At 48.3% G+C, this 24,158-nt stretch overlaps 4 protein-coding genes across 10 annotated transcripts in view; 3 read left to right on the top strand and 1 right to left on the bottom strand.

The window, feature by feature from the left end:
• CBFA2T3 (CBFA2/RUNX1 partner transcriptional co-repressor 3) overlaps nt 1-3,878 on the top strand; it is a 30,887-nt gene extending 27,009 nt beyond the window's left edge. For all 6 annotated transcript variants that reach the window (XM_065661178.1, XM_065661177.1, XM_065661179.1 and 3 more), the window contains one exon: nt 7-3,878. In XM_065661178.1, the coding sequence (XP_065517250.1) occupies nt 7-306 (300 nt within the window). In that variant the 3' untranslated portion in view covers nt 307-3,878. The remainder of the gene's footprint in view (nt 1-6) is intronic.
• PABPN1L (PABPN1 like, cytoplasmic) lies at nt 1,644-8,782 on the top strand. The gene is made up of 7 exons (XM_065662792.1): nt 1,644-1,769; nt 4,596-4,886; nt 5,145-5,253; nt 5,672-5,778; nt 6,234-6,340; nt 6,445-6,532; nt 6,633-8,782. The coding sequence occupies exons 1-7, from the start codon at nt 1,644-1,646 to the stop codon at nt 6,747-6,749; spliced, it is 945 nt and encodes a 314-aa protein (XP_065518864.1). The 3' UTR covers nt 6,750-8,782.
• Nucleotides 8,783-10,375: 1,593 nt separating this feature from the next.
• Nucleotides 10,376-13,625, bottom strand: TRAPPC2L (trafficking protein particle complex subunit 2L). Its single transcript, XM_065661678.1, has 5 exons — nt 13,544-13,625; nt 12,552-12,724; nt 11,450-11,537; nt 11,261-11,340; nt 10,376-10,556 (listed from the first exon to the last, which is right to left on the bottom strand). Exons 1-5 carry the CDS (start codon nt 13,574-13,576, stop codon nt 10,511-10,513), a joined length of 420 nt encoding a protein of 139 aa, XP_065517750.1. The 5' UTR covers nt 13,577-13,625; the 3' UTR covers nt 10,376-10,510.
• A 5-nt stretch (nt 13,626-13,630) lies between these two features.
• GALNS (galactosamine (N-acetyl)-6-sulfatase) overlaps nt 13,631-24,158 on the top strand; it is a 48,129-nt gene continuing 37,601 nt past the window's right edge. For both annotated transcript variants that reach the window (XM_065661675.1, XM_065661676.1), the window contains exons 1-5: nt 13,631-13,747; nt 17,212-17,335; nt 18,574-18,648; nt 19,682-19,784; nt 22,728-22,871. In XM_065661675.1, coding sequence (XP_065517747.1) covers nt 13,658-13,747; nt 17,212-17,335; nt 18,574-18,648; nt 19,682-19,784; nt 22,728-22,871 — 536 coding nt within the window. In that variant the 5' untranslated portion in view covers nt 13,631-13,657. The remainder of the gene's footprint in view (nt 13,748-17,211; nt 17,336-18,573; nt 18,649-19,681; nt 19,785-22,727; nt 22,872-24,158) is intronic.

Raw genomic sequence — 24,158 nt, forward strand, 5'->3', positions numbered from 1 at the left:
CCGCAGAGCTGCTGGAACTGCGGGCGCAAAGCAAGCGAGACCTGCAGCGGCTGCAACACCGCCCGCTACTGTGGCTCCTTCTGCCAGCACAAGGATTGGGAGAAGCACCACCACGTCTGCGGGCAGACTCTGCAGGGGCTGCCGGCCCCCGCTGCCCCCAGCACCGGTGCGGGGCTGCCTCCGGGCCCGGGGCAGCCTGATGGAGTGGCCACCATCGCCAGCAGCCCCAGCGAGACGGGCTCGGTGTCTGCGTCCCGTGCCGGCACACCAGCCACCCCGGCTCCGGTGGAGAGCGCATCCCGCTGAGCCAGGCTGGGACCAACGCTGCTGCCACTGCTCTCCAAGAGACACGGACTGCACTCGATGCAATCTCCTCAGCTACCTGACTCGTGTGACCTCCGAAACGACCTCTCTAGCTCTTCACAAATAATCCTCACGGATCCTCAAACTGGGCTTTAAGTGGAGTTAAGGCAAATACCGGTCTTCTCTGTTCTCTCTTCAGACTTTGTTTTGGCTTCTTTTTTTTCTTGGTTGGTTTTCTATCAGTTGGGGGATTGTGGTTTGGGTATTTTTTGGGGGGGTTTGGTTTTTTTTGTCCTATTTTTGCTTTCTGGATGAGGGATGTGGCTGCAGCCTCGCCATGGAGTGACATGGGGAGAGGCCAGCTTGGTTCTGGCCCGTACTGGCACTGCCAAGGGGCTCGCTTGCAGAAGGAAAGAAACTTCTTTTCTTCATCTCTCTCTTAATTTTTTCCCCCCCTTTTTTTTTTTTTTTTTGTAAAAAAATAAAGAAATAAAAAAGAAAACGTCGAACTCTTTGGCTTTAAGTAAGAAATTGTAAAAAAGGAATAAAAAAAAAAAAAAGAAAAAAAAAAAAAGAGAAAAATCCAAAAACCAGACGACGCCAAGTCAAGCCGCGCGACGGACGCTCACCTGTAACTACCTTGCTAGCTAGCCAAGAACAGACCAGACTCACCTCTGCTCCAAAGGAAATCCAAAACCAAGGAAGATCCAAACGTCTCTCCACTGCCAAAGTTCGTTCCGTTCTGTCGTCGCTCCCTTCCCTCCCTGCAAGGCCGGATGGACGCGCCCCTGGGTTTCCATTCCAATAAAGCAAAAAAAAAAGGGTGTTTTTCAAGCAAACCAAGTCCCCGAGCTGCAGGAGGGGGAGACGGTGGCTGAGAACCGCAGCCGGAGCTGGCACATCTCTACCTCTGCCCGCCGCCGCCATGGAAAAAGAGAGTTAAAAACAGAGATTAAACGACAGACTTTGGTTTTCTCCCTTCCCGAACCCGCTGGGGTCACCTGCAGCCGGATCCCCCCCCCCCACCCCAGCCCTGTTCTGGCAGGGTGCTCCCACACCCCGCGTTGGATTTGTTTCACATGGATTTGGAAGAGGAAGAAGGAAAGGAAAGGAAAGCGAGCAGCACCTCCTTCCCGGCCGAGGAGGCAGCCAAGGACGATGCCGGTTGTTGTGTGCTTCTTGCACCGTTGTACAAAGCGCAGAGGACGGGAGTGCAATACGGAAAGTCGCCCGGCGCTGAGAGGAGGGAAGCCCCGTGCGGGGCAGGAGTGCTGTGTGCTAATGTGAATGTAAATAGTGTTTTGCAGAGGTCCAAAAAGATGCTGATAATAACGATAATAATGACGATAGCGATAATAATACGAGACATTTGCCAAACGAAGGATGATGAGAGCGCGCTGGAGGCCGTGGTGTGGGGGAGCGAGGCTGGATGGAGGCGAGCAGCAGTCGTGTGCTCCATAGGAGATGTAATTGTTCCGCATTTGCAAAACCATCCTGTGTGTTTTCTGTAGGGGAGGAGGAGGAGGGAAGAGCTCGGGGCCGGGTCTGTTGTGTTATCAGTCACCCAGGGGCCCGTGCCGTGCCACTGCAGCAGAGCTTGGTGCATGGGGCACCACCGAGGTGATGTTCCCGGACCTGTGCAACCAGCACCGAGCCCTGCTGTGGGTTTCTGTGCACCCCAAGGTTTCAGTGCATTCAATAGGGTGGTTTCTGTGCACCCTGAGACCTTGGCGCACACCCCACGGGGTTTCCGTGCACCCCAAGGTCTCAGTGCATCCCCTGGGGTGATTTCTGTGTACTCCAGGGTCTCAGTGCATCCCCCCAGGCAGGTTCTGTGCACCCCAAGACCTTGGTGCATCCTTCCAGAGGGGATTCTCTGCACCCCAAGGCTGGGAGCTCTCCCGGGTTGCCCCTCGAGTGACTGTTCACTTTATTTATGGTGTGACATATGTAATATTGTCTATTTTTCTTACGTTTCCTGAGAAGAGGTAATATATAAGAGTTCTGCAGATGCGCCTGCTGCGAGGCCGCCTGCTCTCCCGGGTGTCCGTCCCATCCCTGCCCTTCGCCACCACACGTGTCCCTGCATATCCCCATGTGTCCCCAGCCCCGCGCCGGGGCTCTGCCTCTCTACCTCCGCCTCGCCGGGAAACTGTGGACGAGAGCATTTCCATAGGGAATTTCCATGGGAATGCTCTCGTTTCCACCCACTTCTGGTTTGCTTCCATTTCTTTTCCTTACTTATTATTTCCTTCTTTTGTTGTTTTTTCAGTAACAAAAATACCCAACAGAACCTTGCATTGAAACCAAAAGCCGAGGGAGGGGTGGGATGGGCAGTGACAGGCGGCGCTAGCAGATGTCCAAACCAGAACGACAGCTTTAAAGTGTAATATTTCCCAAAAACGTTAGTTTTTAGCCACATCCCTCGCTGTGATGTGGCTGCGGCGCTGGGGAGGTGCTGGCTGGAGCTTCTGTGGGGTTTTACTCCAAAATGGTGTTGGGGCATGTGGGGGGCCAGGTGATGTGTGCCCTGTGCCATGCCCAAGCCATGTTCTTTGGTTGTTTTATGGGGTATGGGAGATGGTAGAGAGATGAGCATAGCTGGGAATAGGGACACCCCGGTGGCTGTGGGGCAGTCTGGGGACACGGGGGTTGAGGTGGCTGGGCATAGTCCTCTGCTGGATCATGGACGCATGGCCACCCATAGATCCCCTTCTTGGTTTCCTCCCCGCCATCGCAGCTTGGGGACAGTGTTGGTGGTGTGGGGATAGAGGTCCTGGTCCTCACGGGGAGGCAGACCCCAGGATGCTGGGTGCAGCACTGTGCTGGAGGAGGTGGCTCCAGCACGCGAGGGTCTCTCCAGCTCCTTCCTCGCGTTCCCAACCTGAAATCCCGCTGAAACCAAAGTGCTGCATCCTGGTGAGCCTGGGCACCCTGGAGCAGGGTCCCACACCTGCCTGGGCTCTGCTCCATCACTGCCAGAGCCCCCTATAACCCCCTGCAGCTTCTCCATGCCCTTGTCCTCTAGGGCCCACCGGGGTCCTCTCTTCTCCTTGGGGTGACACTCTGGCTCCTGGTGGGTTTGAGGTTGGGAACAAGATGCCACGTTGTTACTAGGTCCCAGGCACTGCGGACCAGGTCCCAGGACCTGGGTGCCTTGGTGGCATTCCCAGGGGATCCTCTGATGCCACTGAATGCCATAGCCCCAGGAGGGAGGTGCTGTGCCACCATCCCCCCTTACTCGAGGCTTTCCTGCTCCCATGCCCTGCCTGTGTGACCCTGCCAGCCCTGGGGATGGGGATACCGGGGCATGGGGGGTGACAGGGGGCTGGAAACCAGCCCCGACACATGGGTTTTGGGGGGTTTGGGAGGGTTTTGGGGGGCTTGGGGGCCAGCCCAGAGAGATGACGTGGTAGGACTTTCCTTCGGCATGCTGTCCCCCCCCCCACCCCTTTGCTGTTTCCCGCTTTCTCTAAGTGTACTGTATGTTTGACCTGTGAAAGATGTAAACTTTATGATTCAGGTTATGTCTGTTCTTAACTCTGTATCTGTGTAATAAAGACAATTTAATATCATTCAGAGCCTGGACTTGTGCTGTGATTCACCCTGGCAGCACCCTGCGTGCCTAATCCGGGGGGGGGGGGCTGTCGTTGTAGCCATGGGGTCGGTCACTGCCCCGTGTCCAGCCCTGAAGAGGGGTGTCCATAGTGAGGGGCATTCTGGGTTGTCCAAAAGGAACGCAAAGGGATATTCTCTTCCTGCTGCAGATGCTGCACCCTGTTGGGGTGCCCTGCTGCAGACGATGCACCCTGCTGGGGTGCCCTGCTGCCGATGCTGCATCCTATTGGGGCCTGCTGCAGACACTGCATCCCGTTGGGGTGCCCTGCTGCCAATGCTGCACCCTGTTGGGGTGCCCTGCTGCAGACACTGCATCCCGTTGGGGTGCCCTGCTGCCGATGCTGCACTCTGTTGGGGCCTGGTGCAGATGCTGCATCCCGCTGGGGTGCCCTGCTGCCAATGCTGCACCCTGTTGGGGTGCCCTGCTGCCGATGCTGCACCCTGTTGGGGTGCCCTGCTGCCAATGCTGCACCCTGTTGGGGTGCCCTGCTGCCAATGCTGCACCCTGTTGGGGTGCCCTGCTGCAGACGCTGCATCCCGTTGGGGTGCCCTGCTGCCGATGCTGCACCCTGTTGGGGTGCCCTGCTGTCGGCCCGCTCCCCCCGCCCCACGGCTCGAACCCGCGGACCCAGGGTCGCAGACGGACAGGACCGCTCCTTCCGCCCTGCCCTCAGGGGGCGGAGCCTGGCGCCGTGCCCTGCCCTGATTGGTCTGCGGTGTGCGAAAGGCGCTCTGCGCGGGAGATCCGCACGTGGCGGCGCGCCCCGGAGGCAGCGCGGCGTGTTCCGGGTCCGGGTCCGGGTCAAGGCCAAGGGCTGAGGCTCTGGGGGCTGGAGCAGGGGCCAGCTTCCTGCTCGCAGGCAGGAGCGTTTAACCGCTGTGAGCCCAGACCAGGAGCACAGGGCTGGGTTTGCCTTCGGGTGAAGCACGGCTCCCTCCCTGCAGCCTGGGAGCTCTGTGGTGGGGCAAGTCCTGCCTTCTTTTCCCCTTTCCTGCTGGCCTGTGCCTGCTGCTTTGCACGCATGGGAAAGGAAATACCTGTGCTTTTACTCCCTAGTGGAGCTGGGAGATGAACTCCCTTTTTGTGGGACGGGCTGTTGTCTCCAGCCCACCCTTGTGCTCAGCTGCAGGTGGAGGTGCATGTTGTGCAGCACAGAGTGGGGAGCGGGGTCAGGGTATCCGTGTTCATGTGCTGCTCACCCACATCTTGGTTGGGGTTTCAGGAGCTACAGGCCATCAAAGCCAGAGTGCAGGAGATGGAGAAGGAGGCTGGGGGGATGAGGGAGCTGCAGCTCGAAGCTGAGAGCAGCCTTGCTGGGAACTTGGAGGCAGGTATGGGCTGTCCGTGGGTGCTGCTGTCCACCCAGGGACATGGCTGGGGCACAGGGTGGCAGCTGGAGCCAGAGCATGTGACTGTGCCTCTCTGGACAGCCTGGGGCTGGGCATTGAAGGTGGATGAGGGATGGGGTCCCAGGTGTGGCATGGTGCTAATGCAAGTCGTATCCACTCTTACCTCCTACATGTGCAGGCAAAGCTGCAGTAAATTGATCACATTTAATGCAGTTAATTAATTAAGTTTAGCACCAACAGCCTCAACAGAGCAGTTACGCTGTGGCTTGGGTTGTATTCTGAAGAGGGCAAGGGGATGGAGGAGGCAGAGGCAGTAGTGTGGGGACTTGATATGCCTGGATGTGATGGGAGACGCGAGGAGCTCTGCAGTGTGTCAGCTCGGTGGTGGTTGTTCTGGTAGCAGACCTCCACCAGCAGGACCAAGCAACCCTTGTTCCTGAAGATGCCTTCTCAGAGGAAATCTGTTACAAGACAGAGGTTGACCAGAGATCCATCTATGTGAGCAACGTAAGTGGGAAAGCCTGGAGCAGACCCCATCTTCCCTGCTCCTGGTCCAGTTGGGCATATGCCTGAGATCCCTCACACAGGAGCACATCCATCCCACAATAAAGGCTGGTTGGTTTGATCCCAAATGCTTCTCTTCTGCCCAGCCCAGACTGGGATTGTGGCTCAGCATCTCCTTGTGATTTTCAACCACTCACAGATAGCCTGTTGTGTCAGCTCCCCAAAATGCCCCACTGGAACCTGCTGGGTTTATGGTGTTGCTTGTGCCCCCCAAAGCCAGGGGAGCTCTCTCTTGGGTTTGGGTTTCCATGCTGGAGCATTCAGCTGGAAGGGACCTTCTGAACCCCAGGAGATGGTGTGAGACGGGTCAGCTGGGTCCTTAGTCTCAGTGACGGTGTGTAAATGTAGACCCACAGGCTATGGGGGCCTGGCTGGAGGTGCTGAGACTGTCATTGCAGGTGGATTATGGGGCCACGACAGAAGAGCTGGAGTCTTTCTTCTCTTGCTGTGGAAAGATCAACAGAGTGACCATCATCTGCGACAGGTTCTCAGGGCATCCCAAAGGGTCAGTGCTGTGCTGCTGGGGTCTCCAGGGTGCTGCCCTGTGCTCCCCATCCTGTGGGAGCAGTGGGGTGTCCCTGGGGCTGTGCTCGCCGCATCCCATTGCAGGTATGCCTACATTGAGTTTGAAGAGCAGAGCTCTATGAAAGCTGCAATGACGCTGAATGAGAGCTTGTTCAGAGGCCGTGTGATTAAGGTAAGCAGCACCCTGGGGTGCTGCATGCATTTCTCCCAGCTCTGTGTGCCTGAGGCTGTGCTGAACATTGGCACTGGCTGAACCACCCTTTGCCTTTCAGGTGCTGCCCAAAAGGACCAACTTGCCAGGCATCAGCACACCCAACCGTGGTGGCTACCAGGGCCAGTTCCAAGCCTGCACAGGCCTGGCCTATTGGGGATCCTACTGTGGAAAGTAGAACACAAGCGCGTGAGGCAGGGAATATGGGTGCGTGGCCAGGTGGGGGAGTTCTTGTGTATTTGGGCTAAGACCCCTGGAGGCAGCTGCCCCTTGTTCCAGTCATGCTCAGCTTCTTGGCTCTGCAGCTGGAATGGGTGGGAGGAAAGAGAAGGGCTCAGGCAGGAGACCTGTGCTAGAAACATCTCCTGCCCATCGTGCGCTGTAAATATCATCCCTGTGCCCGTGCACTTGGCAGGAGCCTGGGGGGGTGGCCTGTGAGCAGCTGTGGGGGGAAGGACCAAAGTGAGCCCCCAGTGATGGCACAGCAAACCCATCCATGCTGCTGTCCCAGTATCCCCTGCATCCCCAATGCAGGCCTGGAGCTATTCTCCAGCACACCTCCTGCTGCTGCTCATACACCTGTGAGCTCACTGTGGATTAGCTTCCCTGATGCCCCAGTGCCTTTGGCACTGTGGGAGGAAGCAGAGAAGAGGTCTGGGGGTGAAAGAAGCACCTGGAGACCTGCTGCTGTCCCCTTGTCCCTGCAGGGATTTGAGTGGTCACTGACTCCCAGCCTGACCAGTGCGAGCTGGGCTTGGCTTTGGAGGTTTAGTCTTGGTTATCGGGGTCAGAAGGGTGAATCCAGCTCTTGAAGAGGTGAAGGAGCTGGTTTTGGTACAGCTGACAGCTGAGCAACGCACCTGTGCTTCAGGATGCTGTTTATGTTGTTCTTTAGGGGTCGGGCAAAGATGGTGCTTTACTATATACCAGAAAGTGTTGGACTACCCCGGTGATGCCGACGGGGCTGAAATGAGGAAATGGGATTGGAGAGATTTAAAAACATGCCTAGCCAAAAAAGATTAATTTGAACAATGCCATCTGCTTAGCTGTGAGGATTACTGGTGAAGCAGCCGTGTGCCTGGCTGCGGGAGGGAAGACTGGGTCTGCTCCATCCGCACATCTGACAGCACCCCAGAGGGACTTGCCTTAGCTTTGCTTAGGGGCTTCCATCAAGAACAGTCTTGTTCCGGAGAACACTCCGCCCTCAGGAGGGAAGAGATGCCCCAAACCATCAAGGCTCATTCTCATCCCGTAGACAGAGGCTGCACTAGAAGGTTTGGTTTAGCTTCTAGCTGTCCAAATATCCTTCAACCTGCTATGAGGATGCTCAACCTGTGAAGCGCCTTCAGCTTTGCCAGCATTTTCCACAGAAGCTGGATGCTGCTTTCTCTTGCTTGTAAGAAAACCCCAAAGACCTTTCCAAAGACTCTCTTCTCCAGATCAGTGGAGAAAGCCCTAGCTTGAAGCTCTAGATCTGACTCTGGGGAGCTTCATCAGCCTAGTGGATTTCTGACCTTCCTCTTGGGAAGAGGATGGAGCCAATTATATGGTTTGGGTCTGGTTTTAACCCACTGCTCTTGTACATGTAATAACTAGGGAAGGGGGGAAAACACCCCTTGCTGTTTCTGTGGAAGCCTCTACCTCTCTGATGCCTAAACAAAACCCGTGTGTCACAAAATCCTTCCCTCCTATTTCAGAAGTCAACAACCCCTTTGTCCCTGTTCCTGCTTTTATTCCAAAGGTAGAGGGATCAAAGAGTGCTGCCAACTCCTCATTCTACTTTATTTCTAGCAGTAGTAGCTTCACAAAATCATCTCCACTGTTGCAAATTCGGTCTGATCTTCCTCTTTACTCCCCTCGGGAGTCCCTGGGTGGGAATGGTGTGAGCCCAGATGAGTGAAGTTCTGCACTGAAATCGATTTTATTACGTAATTCTCTCCCTAATCTTTGGTTAGAATTCCTCCAACCCCGATGTGGCTGATTCCTAAAGCAGCTTTTTACAGCTCAGGGGGCATTGTCAGGGTAAAGATCCCACTGATTTCCCCCCGTGAAACCTAAAAGACTTTTGTTTGTCTGTTTTAAAGCTGGGGGCTTTAACCCTTAATGTTGTGTTGATTTTGTGCTTTTGCCAAGACTGACCTTGAGCTGAGCTACACCTTAAGTTCAGACTTAGAATAAGTACCTTTTTTTTTTTTTTTTTTCCTTTAAACTTTCAGCTTAGTATCTTTGTAAATTCTAAACTTTTTGCTTTAAGTAAAAATTCCTTTTGGGTGTTTGGATTCTGTTGTGTTAGAGGAAATGCTGAACTCCCAATCTGAAGTGAAAAGAGTGAAGATGTACAGGAAGATGTTTTGGAATAGCAGTGTGCAGCTGTGCCTTAGATGGTGGGAGAGGCTTCAGCACTTTCTGATGATCTGAGAGGTTGTTTTTGATTTAAATGTATGGAAGCTCTGTTTGAAGGTACTGTAAATGTCACTTTATTTAAAATAAATTATGCTGCTGTGTGAACATCATCTGCAGCGAGACTGGAGTCGACTCAACACGGACCTGGCTTTCTCCAGGCTTCTTGTATCCTTTGGAGGTGTGCAACTACTTATCATTTTTAGCTTATGTTTTATAGATTTTTAACTTATTAGATGCTTAAGCATAGACTGCCGCATGTGGGGCAGGAAAAACTTGGAGTAGAGGTGTGTAAAAAGCACCAAGTAGCTGGTCGGTGTCTGTGCCTGCCTGTGTTACTTCTACTGAACATGCTGTAGCTGCACAGCCTTCTGTAGTGTGAGTGTATTGCACAAGCAATTAAGAAGCTTTTCTAGCCTAGTTTGGGGGGTTTTCCTATACAAATACCTGGTATTGATTTGGCAGTCTTTAATTAGAACAGTAGAGAGCTGCAGGGGGGAGGAGATGCTAATAGAGATTAGTTTGGGATGAGCCAGGCAGCTGTGCAATCCTGTCTTAATCTGTTTGTGTGGATTTATCCCAGCTGCGCTACCTGTGCTCCCTGACCTGGGCTAGAAATAGCTGTTAAGTGTGCTTGGCCAGCCTGAATGAGGTGTGAGTGTGAATATCAGGAGGTGCTGTCAAATCTGAGTCACCCAAAGACCCTCCCCAGGAAGCCAAGATCAGTGTAGGGTTTGATTGGGTTCAAGGTGCTGTTTTGAGACCAGCTGTTTGCTATTGGCAGAGCTCTCTCAAGTTATGTAAACAGTGGCTGGGGTTGTAGAGAAACCTGAAGCCTTCCGCTGACTTGAAGAGTTTTCTCTTTCCAAGAACTAAAGGAGTAAGTACATACAGATCTGAGTGCTCCTAACAGGAAAACCAGGACAAAAGCCCAACTATGTTTGAAGTGAGCATTGCTTGTGATGTTCCTGTCAGAATGAACAGTTCTGAGCAAAGGGGGGTGAAAAAAAGGAAAAGGACTTCTGTGGCTGATGTGCTTCCCCTGCTTCAGAAGAACTGCTCTGAAGCACCAGTACTTCTGAGGATCAATGTCACTCTCTGCATCTCAGCTGACTGAAATCTAGGTTGACCTAATAATAATCACTTAGCTGCCTCTTGTGCAGCTGTTCTTGCTCTAATCACCAGCACAGCAGGAACTGCTGTTTTTACACAAAGCTCAATTTCTACAGAAACATCTGACTTGCACAGAAGCACAGCTGCATGCATTTCTGCAGGGAACAAACCTATCTGACACAGGCTGACCTTCCTGAAGGAAGAGCTGGCTCTCACATGTTGCCTGAAGGCATAAAGCTGAACAGTGATGTCTGTGCTATACTCGGGTTTGCTGGAGATGAAATGCATGAAGACCTTGCAGGTGTCCAGTTTATTTACATAGAATAAATTTGAAATATTGCACAGAACGAAGACAATATATACATCACTTTATGCACACTGCTGCACATGGGGGATGTCCTCAACACATGGGTAAGGGGCAGTGCTTCAGCACACCTGCATCATCATGGAGTTCACCATATTATCGAAAGCCCTAGAGAAGGGAATGAACACAGAATATTAGAGGAAGCAGCTAGTTCTGCCCAGCACGCCTACTGTGACAAAGGCAATGGCTAACAATGTCTTTTGCTGGTTAACAAGATGGCTTTCCCTAAGCTGAATGCATTGTTTTATTCTTTAACTATGCTTTGTTGGCTAAGTAACAACTTTTAATTAAGCTAAAGTAAGGACGGGTTTCACCCTGGCTGCAGACTTGCCTCAGCTAAGGTGTTTTTGCCCAGGCAACAGAAGCTCCAAACATTACTAAAATCCCCCGTGAGGTTACAGATAAGAAATGGGAGGCACTGGCCCTCCCAGGTGAGGAATTACACATGTCCTTACTCAAGAATAAGCCCTGAACAAGTGCAGTTGTTTACTTTTTAACCTGCTCTACTTACAAGTATGTTTATTTATGTCACCTATGAAACAGGTGATTTTTTTTTTTTCTCTCCAAGAGACAAATTTTCTTGCATCACTGTTTCTAACACCAATTCTGAGGTAGGAGTGAGACAGCCATGAGGCTATCGGTTTTCTGTTACATAGAAATGGCCCAAAGGCAACACAGCTCTTCTCCATTTAGGCTCTCAGAGCATGAACATCTGAACTGGTCAGACACAGGGGTCATGCTCTTGCTGCTATTACATCATGGGTATGCTGCAAATTCCAGAAAGATGACAAATATTAGTATGGTCAACTCACCTGGAATGGATTCGGTCCCCAGGGTTATAAAAGGGGTTACACATTATGTCTGTATATGAATTGTGCAGCTTTCGGAACATCTGAAAAGAGATTGTGGTTTAATTAATACTTCTTTTTTTGCTTCTCAGCACTTTATGAATAAGTAGCAAAAACACTGATCGGCAAGTCATGCTCATGTCCGGCACTTACACTGCGGATCTCGTTGTCTCGAAGTGCTGTGTTGGAAGAATCCACCACCATAACAAACTTCACCCTGGAATTTGTCACGTAGCCGTATCTGTGCAGCTGTTAAGGCAAGTGCTTCTAACACACCAGAGCCTGGCAAAGCAACTGATGCAGGCTGAGATAAACTCAAAGAAACAAGCTGAGAGGAAACAAGACATTCTTGCTGTGTCCAGCACTTAGCTAGGACTAGATGAGGTAAGCAGGATGCTATTTTGGAGGAACTGAATCCCTTTTCTATCTGATTTCTTCCATCTCTGATAACTCCAGGACAAGATTTCTCCTACACTGGCCAGTAAAGCATGCCTTGCAATTTCGAAAGTCAGCCTCCCACTAGCTATTTTGGGGAAACCATTTTAATGACACAGCCAACTTATTTATTCTTTGGGAGATTTGGAGATGTTCCAATGTCAGCCAGTGTGGCTGATCTGAAACTCTAAAAATGAACAACCAGGTTATAAAAACCCAGAAATCACGTCTGCAGATAACTCCCATTGTGGAATTCACAGGAAAAGATGAAGAAAGCTCAAAAGATCAATTCTGTGACTTATAAATATAGCCATGGAGTATAAACAAATCGGACCACACACCCGGGATTTAGGTACTTGACCAGAGACCTTCATCCTCCTGCTACTTTCACTGGTGTTATTAGAGTTTCAGCTTTATTCTAGGCAGTCAAGTGTTTTAGCTAAGCAGGGACTAAAGCACCCAGTTAGTGAAAGGTGAAGTCTAGCTGGACCAGACACTTGTCACACATTGCACTCCCTCATGTAGGGTAAAAATACGCTTTTCCACTGCCTGGTGGGCTGAAGCAGCTTCTGAACTGACCAAGGCAGCAAACCTGAACCTCTATGGGACAAACTGGTCAGTGAACAAGGACATGTATTTTATGCTGACGCCTTTAATAAGGCACCAGCTAGGAAGAGAGGCTTTCTATGCAGAGCACCTTCCAAGAAAGAAGGGGCTTCTATAAATACATAAATGAATGCATAATAATACATGTAAAATAAATACATATGAATACACAAATAAATACAAAATGGCATGGGAAAAGGCATTAGAAAGATACACCTTGTAGTCCTCAGTGGGGTAGAGGAGCCCTAGGTACAGTTCCCTCTGATCTACGAGAGCCTTGCCCATCGCAGAGATCTTTTCATCCACGACATCGAGCGAAGTGTGCACGGTGTAGTGGAACTTCAGCTCGTTCTCAGACGGAACGCTCCGGATGTACAGGGGATAGTTCTGAGGAGCAGAACAAACTACACTGAGGAAGAGTGGCCGCTCTGCTGTATAAGTGATGCTGTGTAAGTGATGCCACGACAGTGCTTTCACCCAAAGAACTGCTGCTGTCAGAAGTGAGCGATTTTAAGCACTTCACATGCACAGCTCCCCTTCACACCTTGTAGCACTTGTGCGGATCTCCAGACACCAGCAGCAGGAGAATCAGTTGCAAAAGGGAGGCACCACACAAGGCTCAGGCCTCCCCACTGCTTGACCTGCCCCAGCAGAGCCTGCCTCCCGCTCTGAGGAAAACCCCTCTCCTCTCCTGGCAGCAGAACACCACAGGGCACCCTCACACTGTTCCTGCACTCACTGCCCTGGGCCCAGCCTGCTCCTGCCCAGCTCACCTCGAGCTCCAGTGCCTGCCCTGCTCCCCCACATACCCACCACGGCTCTGCCCCACTCCCTTCACCCCTACTTATGCCACACAACCTGAGACCCTGCCCCTACCCATCACCCCTACCCCACAACCAGCCCCATGGCCTCAGCCCTGCTCCCTTCCTCGCTCCTGCTCAGGCCCCACAACCACACACCCACACGCTCTCCCCTCCACTGTCCTCATGCCCTACAGCTCCCCTGACCCCCTGCCACCCTCAGGCCCCACAACCTGAGATCTCCCCTCACCCTTCCTCAGGCCCCACTCCTCCACTTGACCCCCTGCCACCCTCAGGCCCCACAACCTGAGATCTCCCCTCACCTCCCTTGAGGCCCCACAACCCGATGCCCATCCCCTCTCCACCCGCCCCTGCTCCGGCCGCACAGCCCGAGGTCCATCCCCACCTCCTTGGCGATCACGGCGATGCACACCGCCATCTTGCCCCCGCCTCCGCCGCGCGTCCCGTGACGCGCCACGCTTCACGTGATGCGCGGCCGCAGAGCGGAGCGGCGGTTGCCATGGCGAAGGCGGTGCTGGTGCCGCTGTGCCTGTGCTGGGCCCTGGGCCTCGCCGTGCCCCCCAACATCGTCCTGCTCCTCATGGACGACGTGAGTGGGGCCGGGGGGGGGGCTGTGGCGGTGGTGGGAGCAGGGGTCCGTGTCCCTGGGAGGAAGTCGCTTATGGGGGGTGACGCTGAGGGGGGTTTGGGTCCATGGAAGGTGCCGGTGTGGCTGAGGTAAAGTGGGGCTCGGCTCCATAGAGTGCGGGTTATGGGGTGCGGGCTGCGGGGGGGGGGTGTCATTGGGGTCTGAGCAGGGCCCCTGTGGTGAGGGGGGCTCCCAGGGCTGGCGGAGGGGCGCCTGTGGGGACATGGTTTGAGCACCGGCACCTTGTGGGCACGGCTGCTGTCAAACGCGTTGTGCTGGTGTATGGGGGAGCGTGTGTGGTGTGTGCGTGGTGTGCCGGCGGTGGTCCCTGGGCTCACTGGAGGACTGAGGCGCATGGGCAGGGTCCGGAGCTGCGCTGGTGCAGTTTCATCAGGTTGGTTCCCCGCGAGCCTTACCCTGCAAACTGCTCTGGGTTTGGGTGTCCTAAGTGCACATCGAGGGGCACTTTTGGGTCTGGTGAGGCTTGTGTTTTGAGAGTGTGTCTTGAGCATTTATTTGCTTCTTTGTGCTCTGTAAGCTCTGTCTCACTCCTGCAGAGCTCTCCTTGATGTGCAGAGAATCATAGAATGGTTTGGGTTGGAAAGGACCTTAAGATCATCCAGTTCCAAACCCCTGCCATGGGCAGGGACACCTCACACTAAACCATGTCACCCAAGGGCATGGGGCCCAGGTGTTCTTTATGTTCTTTATGGGCATGATCCAGCCTAGGTCACAGTTCCCAGGTTCACACATCATCCCTTCCAGGGCTTCATTTTCAGCCTGTGTGATGGCATGTGAGCAGGGTCTGTGCCATGATTCATGGTCAGAGGCCTCCAGCACAGTGATTCAGGTGTGGGTTGATGTGTGGCGGTCTGGAAAAGTTTGGTTGAAATAAGCAGGAATATCTGAATAAGCCTGTAAGGACTTCATGTAAGTACTTCCTCATGCTCAGTTGCTTTCTTCCTCATTTCCTTTCCTAATTTTGTGTAAAAAGTGGTGAAGAAATGAACTCCCTGCCAGGTCTGGTGTACCCCTGCCCTGCCCCTCCTTCAGGACAGAGCTTCCTGAGGTGACCTGCACTAGAGACTGCACAGAAACCTGTTGTTATTCTTCGTGCCCTGCTGAAAACAAGTGAGACTTCTCAGACCTGTAAAGTCAAGCCCATACACAAGCCTTTTGGAACTGGTGCATACAACACCTACATACCTTACAAGTCTAATAATGTCATCTATTAGTCCATTTATAATGACTGAGCATGATGAGCAATGAACTCCACAGTCCTTGGCAAAGGATTCCACTGGCTGGTGTATGGTGAAAAACAGGGTGTCTCAGTGATTTTCAAACTTTGGTAGAATCACCCTGAAGTTAAGGCTTGTTTTTGTAGCCTACAAAAATAATCGTGACAATATCTTCCAATACCAGCAATGGAGGTATCTGTAGTAGCACTGAATGAGGTGCGTCTGCAAGTGTGGAGAATAAAACTCCCAAGATATTTAAGGAAATGTTTTAGAAACCCACACTTACCTCTTGAAGACCCTAACCAGAAGAAAACTAATTCTGCTAATTTTTGCCTTCTAAATTGGGGGGGAGGCAATAAATCACTAAAAAATGGAAGTAATCACGGATTTATTTCCAATTAAAAGTCTTTTCACTTTTGCAACCTGGGGTGGTCTTAGCCACTTGGGGAAGGAAATATATTATTTTCCAACACATTCCTGTTGCTGGCATCTTCCTGGTTTGCTTCTCTCCTGAATACTTTGCTGTCATCCATCAGGTGTGTTTGTAGTAGGAGCCTGTTGTGTGCAGTTTTAAGCTGCTTGAAAAGCAAATGAGGGTGGGTGTGTGCCTGGAAGGGTGGGCAAGCTCTTATCACCTGTTTGGCTCCTTCTGCTGATTCAGCATGACTGGTTTGCATTGTGTTTGTACACTCCCCGTACAAGATAATTACCTTGTAAGACGAGTTTTTCTGCCCAGCTGAGCCTTCGGCAGTCCATCGCAATTCCCCATTCAGGAATATTCCCCCCCACACACACCTCCTTTCCCAGCTGGCATTTGTAATATTCACGATGAAAGCTCCTTGGGACAGTGATTATCCCACTCTAGAAGTCTTGGTACAGCGTGAGACATGATAAGGTACAGATCCTGACTGGAGCTTCTATGAGCTATTAATTTATTTAATAATCTGTTAGTTAAAAATGCATCTCCATGGTCTTTTTTACTTTAATCCTTCAGTAACTTCTGTGATTGCGAATTAGAGCAACACGACACTTTTTTTTTTCTTTCTTCCTTGATGATAAAGATACTGAAGAATGGAGAATTGGGGGCTGATCCCATTGAATTCATTTTAATTCCACATCCTAGTGGTAGGCTGTAATGTTTATTTGCTCCTTGCTCCATCCTCAGCAGCCAGCTCTGCAGCTCTCCAATAGTTTTCTTTTCCAAACTGCACCACTGCAGTGTAAATGTTGGACTCTCAAATGGGGCCAAACAGATGGCTTTCTAAAAATCTCAGTACATTACACCCTCTCTATCAGTTGCTCACCTGATACACATCTATACTAAAGAAAGCTATTGCCTTTTTTAAAGCATAATATAATCTCTAGCAACCATGGTGCCTAATTGCTCATTAAATTGTTCCCTTCTAGAACCTTCTGTTTTAAGTCAGTTTTATTTGTATTATTACCAGTAATAGTTTTCAGCAATGAATGTAGACAGCATGATAGTAATTTTATGATTCTCCTGGGATATGACCTCTCATATGCCCGGAGAAGATGCACGGTGAAACCACTGTCTTACAAATAAACGAGACAGTGGTTTATCCACGTTTCAAGACGTGATGCCTCTGTCAGGTTTCTCTCCAGAACTTGCTTCTCAAAAAAATGCTTCCTGCCTTTTCCTGCAGCACTTCTTTGGAGTTTAGAGCTTTCCTTTGCATTTCTAGTTACATATACACAGATGGATTGACAGATTCATCAGGCTGATGTGGAGTCCTGGGATCCACTGCAAAGAGAGCCAGGGGGATGAAGGGTCAGACTTCACAGCTGTACGACAGCGATTATATCACATGTAAATTCCTTGTCCACCCTAACATGTGTGCTTGCCAGTCATCCGGCACTTGAGTAAGAGGGAAGGCATTAGGGTTCTTACCCAGTTCTGCTACAAGTGTTTTAATGGTTATTAGCAAGTCAGTTAATCTCATGTGTGCCTTGGTTTCCCATTCCTCAGTGAGAAGTGTAATAGTTCCCTGCTTCACAGGGTTGGGGAAGATAATTTTTATCACTTTTGTGAAGTACTCCCTAAGTAGGGAGATGAGCACTATAAAGATTTAGAAATTAAGGGATACAATAACAGTGTTATGTGGGCCCAGAAGCATTGTTGTGGAAGAGTAAAAGTACTTTTACATCTTTTGATGTGTTCTTTTACAGATGGGTTGGGGTGATTTGGGAGTTTTCGGAGAGCCTTCTAAGGAAACTCCTAACTTAGACCAGATGGCTTCAGAAGGGATGCTTTTCCTGGATTTTTATACTGCCAACCCCCTCTGTTCTCCATGTAAGTAAACTTGAGCTTTAAACTAACGTATAAGCGTGCCACCTTCTGAGAAGTTTGGGATGTTTGCCAGCATTTGACAAACTAGCAACCAAACCAGAGATTACCCTCAGGGCAGAGTTTGGATTTGGTGCTTTGATCTTGCGTTTTGCTCCCTTTTTATTTATGTTTTGATTGGAAAACCTACAGTCTTCAGTCCATACAAAGCACTGTTTTAGTGATCAAATCAGTCTAGCTAAAGGAATATTTACAACATTATGGTGCAGTATTCTAAAAACTGCAGTCATTGCATTTTTTTTCATCTTTCTTATTTTGGGATAAACAAAGCACTACCTACATTGTTGCTGAACATTGTACGTAGTTTGATTCCACTGGCTTTGGTGAGACTTTCTTGCAGCAGAGTGTGCCCTGGTTTTGACCCTGGGGGCTTGCAAGATTCTTGGGGAAAGGACAAGAGATAAAAGAAACGTTTGGGTCTGTGAGTCACAGATATTTTTATCATTATTGTTTTTTCCCTGATGGGGGTTTATTTTCTTTCTTTTTCTCCCCTCTTTCTTTTTTTTTTCAAACCTGATTGGCAGCCAATAACTGAAACAAAGATGAGGAACAGGAGCTTTCTGTTTGGGCTTTCATTTAGGATATAATTTGTCAGTGTGCTGATGACGTCCTTGCTGAGAAAAGGCATTTAAAATATGCTGAAGTCCTGCTAAGTCCAGCAGTGGTACTGTATACGCTTAAAGTAAAACATCTGTTTAAACATTCCCTGCAGTCAGGACCTGACTTCTGTTGTCAAAGCTGGACAGCTCTTTTTTCACTATTACATGACTTGTGTTCAAGCAAGCTTAAAAACTTAGCCTTAAGCATCTAATCAGTTCATGTTATGATTTCCTCTTAAATATAAATGTCAGATGTTCCTTTTATAATTACTGAGATAGAAGAGCTGCTACACTGACTGTTGAAAGTAAGGACCCTTCAGCAGTGGGTAATTTAAGAAAGGGGCCAAATTTCAGTCAGATTTGTCCTGGAATAAGTTAAATGGTGTCTATCAGAATGGGGCTATCTCCATGGCTTACTGGAGAGGGGAGTTCCTGCCTGTTCGAATATGAGTGATCTTAGTTAGCTGTCTATGGCAAAAAGACACTGACATGCTTTAGTCAGCGTGCTGTCCTCAGCCTTAATATAGAAATGTTAACATTAAGCAGAGAATGCATTCAGAATAAACCATTTTTTGTTGTTTGCAGCCAGGGCAGCACTGTTGACAGGCCGTCTTCCAGTCAGGAATGGATTTTACACCACGAATGCACATGCCAGAAACGGTATGGGCTTTACTCCTGATTTGCCTTCCTCTCTTGATTTCCCTCTGTGCTTTGTAGGAAGCACTGCTTTGAACAAAGGCTTGGCTTGGTGATCTTCCCCTATGGATCTTCCAGAGTGGCACAAAAAGATTACCATGTTAACTGCTGGTAATGAGCGTGAAATTTATTGCTTCCTCCTCATCAAGCAGAAAACCTCCTCAAATTAAGAGACATAAACAAGACTGGTTGATCCATTTGCTTCTGCTGGCTGAGAAGTATTTCCTCTGGGTGGTCTAATTGGTGTCTGGTGAAAGAAAGTCACATGGGGTATATGTTAACACCCAGAGTAAAGAACAAGCTGCTTACAGTTTTATTCAGCAGCCAGTTCTCTAACCATTTCAGCCTTGGCAGTTTCGCAGCACTGTTGTGCCCATGGTGCTTCCAGGGAAGATTACCAGTTCATAATGTCCCGTAATGTTCTTAATGATGTGACACATGCCATGTGCTTGGGCAGGAATCAGCAGCTACATGCTGTTTCAGACTATGGATCAGTAAAAGTGCTTGGATGCGTCCATCCTAACCAAAGTCACACCTTAGATTCTCAAGGGCCAGGTAACTGCAGACTGAGAGAGAGGTATCATTTCTTTAAGCCCTTGCAATCTGAGCAAGTTTAGTGATCATTTGATGCAGGGGAAAAAAGCCTTAGTTTTAGAAAATAGGAAGCAAATTTGCAAGAGTAAAGGAAATTTCAGTGCACACCTACAGCACTTGCTTTCTTTATGACCTGCCCCTTTCAAGGATCTTAACTTCTTTCTGTGATGGCAGCCCCCTATATTGCTGGCCATGGTGTGCTAATGGGTGTAGATCTATTGATCTCTCTGAATTAATTTTCTTCATCTCATGGCCTGGGAGAACTTCCAAGGAGTTATATTGCTGGGACTTCAAGCTAGTTGCTATTTCTGATCCGGTAACAGTGCTTCTGATGATGGGTAGCCATGAGCTGTGTTTTCTAATATTGTTAAGAGTTGAAAAGATTTTTGTTTGTTTTATGCAGCATACACGCCACAGGATATAGTAGGAGGAATCCCAGATTCTGAATTACTGCTTCCAGAGCTGCTGAAGAAAGCTGGCTACATCAATAAGATCATTGGCAAATGGTAAGCTTGCTTTAAGATCTCTTGCTTTGAGATCTCAGTCTGTGTGTGTGTGTGTGTGTGTGTGTGTGTATAGTGAAGGAGCAGCAGAACAACCAGAAGCTCAGATGTCTGACTTTTGAAATCTGTGGTGGATCTTCCCCCCCTACTGTGATCAATTTCTGACTTGCTATCATTACAAGTATATGTATCTTCATACAAAGACTTGAAGGGGTTTTTATGTGTGTATGTGTGTGTATGTTTGTATTTATAAACCCTTCACCCTGTGTGCTTTCATCCACTTATCATCCGACTCAATCAAAAACCACCAACATGTTCTGCTGGAACTTGCCTTGAGCACCTAAGTGCTTTTTATCGTTGGCCCTTGCTATATGTTGGGTTTTTTTGTTAATACAGTAGTCTAAATTGCGAAAGCTTCTTTTCAGGGAGTAGAAGTGTGTGGTGTAGAATAGAGATGCAGACGTCTCTAGGGCTACATTTAAGATTGTTTATCAATTGTAGAAGGTGAGGGTGAATAGGAGGAAGCTTGATTGGCATGGTTGATACCAGATGTTTTAAAAGACCTGGAGGTCTAATCCAATACTCTGTGAATATTGTCCTTTGGCTTTATGGACTTTCATGGAAGTACAGTATAATCTTCATAGAAGATACAGAACTTCTAAAAATCAGTGTCTTGTGATGGCCAGGTTGGTCATGGCTTTGAGCAACCTGGTTTAATGGAGGATGTCTCTGCCCATGGCAGAGAGTTGGAGCTATGTGATCTCTAAGGTCCCTTCCAACCCAAACCATTCTGTGGTTGTCTGTCTGCAAAGAATTAGAAGGGAAAAAAGCCTGGAAGATACTCATACCAAACAAGCACAGTGGGATTACCAATGTAATAGTTGAAACTGATTCATTTGTAAGATCAGAATTTCAGACGTGCTTGTGGGCTGTAATGGAATCCCATGGGGTCTGGGGATTTCTGACCAGTTGATTCAGTTTGGGAGAGTGCTGTAACACATAAATGCCTAAGTAGCAACTTCCAAAGTACATAGTCACCAGAGGAGTTGACAGAGTAATCGTTAATGAAGAGAGTTCAGACAGGAGAAGTACTGGGGGGACACTGTTAAGGAAAGTAATAGGGTACAATTTCTCTAACATGTTTGTTAACTAGCTAGAGAAGAGGGAGTCTGAATTGTGGCCGGATTCACCAGTGCTGCAGGAATAGGGAAGCAAGCAAACTAACCTGAGACAGTGAATTATTTATTAACTACAAATCCAAACAGCAGAGTGGCCGTGAAGAATCGGATCAGTGGGCTGAACGCAATAAGATGCAGTTCAGTGCTAATAAATGTAAATTCATACACTCAGGGAAAAGAAATAAACAATGCAAATACAGATTGGTTCCAGGCAGTTATTTGGAAAAGAGCAAATCTGGAAGAACCTGCAGGTGTTAGGAATAAGCAGTCTAAATACGAACTTGCAGTGCACTATTGTTGTGCACCCAAGACCTGTTACCCTGGGCAGGGCTAGGGAGTGGTCCTATACAGCAGCCATCTCTGCTTGCGCTTCCTAGAAAGGGGTTAAAAAAGGAAAAAAGGCAAAATACAGTAGTTAAATTAGGGTCTCAAACACAGAATTTTAGGGCTTTTAAAAAAATCTGAGTTCTCCAGCACTAGATTTCTATATCATTTCAACATCTCTCCTAAAAACTTGTGAGGGTGTCCTGTGGCAGCAAGTTCCATAGTTTAGTTATATGTTTGCAAGTCAAGTATTTCCCATGACTGTTTTTTAATTTGTTGCGTTTCATTAAATCTCTTTTTTTGTGTTGTGAGAGGGAGAGAATAATCTGCATCTCAGAAATTATTTAATGCCTTTTTCAAGTTTCTCCCTCTGTAAGTTCTCTTAGGACTTTCTTAGAATAAAATATTTTTCGTGTCCCCTGTTGTAGAAACAGTGAGGAATAGTTTTGTATCATCATATATATAAATGAGGAAAGAACAGAATCCTGCAGGTCAGACTTGCAGGTTTAGTTACATTACCAAATTATCATAGCTGGAATTATGATTATTTTCTGTTATAACTTATTTTGGAATAGCTCAGAATAACACCATGGATTGTTTTACTTCAGGTAATGCATTTTATTACCCTTATGTTCAGAAAGTGTGCAGAAAGTGATGGCATAAAATGGACTGGTTGCAAATGCAGGCTCGTGAGTGGAAGCTGGAATGATTAAATAGACATTAAGCTACAAAGATCTCCCTTAGAGACTGAGAGAGGATGGATGTTCTGTGTCCTCAAGATGGTATAAATGAAGGAAATTTAGAATTTCCAGCATTAAAGTTGGAGATTAGAGAGGAGCTGCATCTTGAAGTTAAGGATGGAGAATTTTCAAGCTGTGTAGTAGAACAGAGCTGTCATCAGCAGTAGCTAAACGTGTTTTATGTTCACATGTGCAAATAAAGAACTCGTTCTTATTTACATTCAGGTCTCTTTGTACCATTTTGGCATCCTGAATACTCCATAAAGGGGATGCAGGTATAGTGATACATGTCATGAGCTTTGCCCTGTGTTTTTACAGCTTAGTGGTATGAAAGTGACTTCTCATCGATCAGAATCCCTAAATAAAACATTATGTGTGTCTTTGCAACGGCTTTGGGTGGTGTTGTCCATCAGTGCAGCTCATCAAGATGGCATGAAAGAAGACACCAGTAGAAGGAAACAGTGGAAAACAAAGATCAGATAGTAGGCTAAAATGGGATATATGTGAACACCGGAGTGAGTCTGCACAGACACACTTGCAACAAGTATGAGAATGATCAAGAAAATGCTCTGCATTTATTTGATTGAAATGCTTAGGTTTTTTTCTTATTAGACAAAGATTGTTTTCTTGCATGCCGTTCTGATGAGATGATTATTTGCTTTTTTACTGCAGAATTTTAACTCATCTGTTTCTTTTGTTCCTAGGCATCTGGGTCACCGGCCACAATTCCACCCCCTGAAGCATGGGTTTGATGAATGGTTTGGATCCCCAAATTGCCATTTTGGACCTTTTGATAACAGAGCTCTCCCCAATATCCCTCTGTATAGAGACTGGGAAATGATTGGCAGGTAATTCAGCTACTTGCCTGGTAATGTTATTTTCTTTGCTTCCCCTGCTGACATTACAGTGCTGGAAGATAAGTGCTACCGTAGCAAACCCATTTCAGTGAAAAGGGTTTGGTAAAGCCAGCAGCTGCTTCAGAATCAGTTACAGACTCAGTTGGATGGGCAGTGATCTACAGGTATTTCACCCCATGCAGAGGGCTTTATAGCATGTCAAGTGTTGGGAATATCCTGCCTCATATGTGATCTGGCATACTTACTGCAGAGCACCCTGAATATCCTGCAGTTCAGCAATAAACCAGTGCAGAAAAGGTGCTTGTAAGCAGACATGAAACACGTGAACAGCCCTTCTGGGTCAGGCCCAAGACCTGTTTAATCTGTTATACTCTGTGATGACTGCTGGTAGTGAATGTGTATAGAAAGGGTATAAGAAAATGGATATGTGAAACGGTCATTCTCTTGTATGATTGTCCACCTTCCTAACCTGAAGGTTTCATCCAGATCTTTAATAGCCCTAAGTAACAAGGCCAACCTACAAGATGCACACGGACCATCTAGGGATGTGACTGCTCTAGAGTGCCTCCCTCCAAGAGATGTTTGCTTATCCCATTGCACCCTAATGGCTTCCTGTGATGATGTCATTCCACTGCTTCTCTTGGAAGCTGGTTCCAGTCTGTACTGAAAGACCTCTTTATTCCTTCTCTTCGTGTTTGTAATAAACTTCTGTCTGTTTGCATAACACAATTCTGTGCTCCAAGTCTGCAGTTGTGCCATTCTTGTCCATTCCATTTGAGTCTTGTGTATCATCTTATTTCTGTTGGTGTTCTCTTGAGGACTGCCCCCTGCCCTTCTTTGCTTAATTGGTGTCTAAAGATACTTCTAACATAACATTTTCCAAGCAGCCCAAGGTCTGATTCCAGGATTGCTCCATCTCCCTGGAAGTTGTTCTGTACTTCTAAAAATCTTATTCACATTTCAAACAGCTCTCTACTGAAGGAGTAACAGCATGAGATCTGTAAGCATTTATTCTAACATTCTGCCCCTATTCTAACAGCTTAACAGTGAAAGTTGGTAGCTCAGGTTTGTCCAAAACTTGCAGTGATCCTTAACTCAGATCTAGCTGTTTCTTTTCTTTCCCCCATAAAGAAAAAAATATGGTGCTACTCTTTTTGATATCTGAAGAGAGTTTGCTGAGTATCACGTGATCTGTTTGTCACCTACTTTTGTGGCAAGGGAGAAAAAGCCTGTTTATGTTGTATATTCCTTAGGATTAATTTTTTTTCTCTCTGATTC

This window comes from Lathamus discolor, chromosome Z (genome assembly GCF_037157495.1).
Source record: "Lathamus discolor isolate bLatDis1 chromosome Z, bLatDis1.hap1, whole genome shotgun sequence".
Classification (NCBI taxonomy): domain Eukaryota; kingdom Metazoa; phylum Chordata; class Aves; order Psittaciformes; family Psittacidae; genus Lathamus; species Lathamus discolor.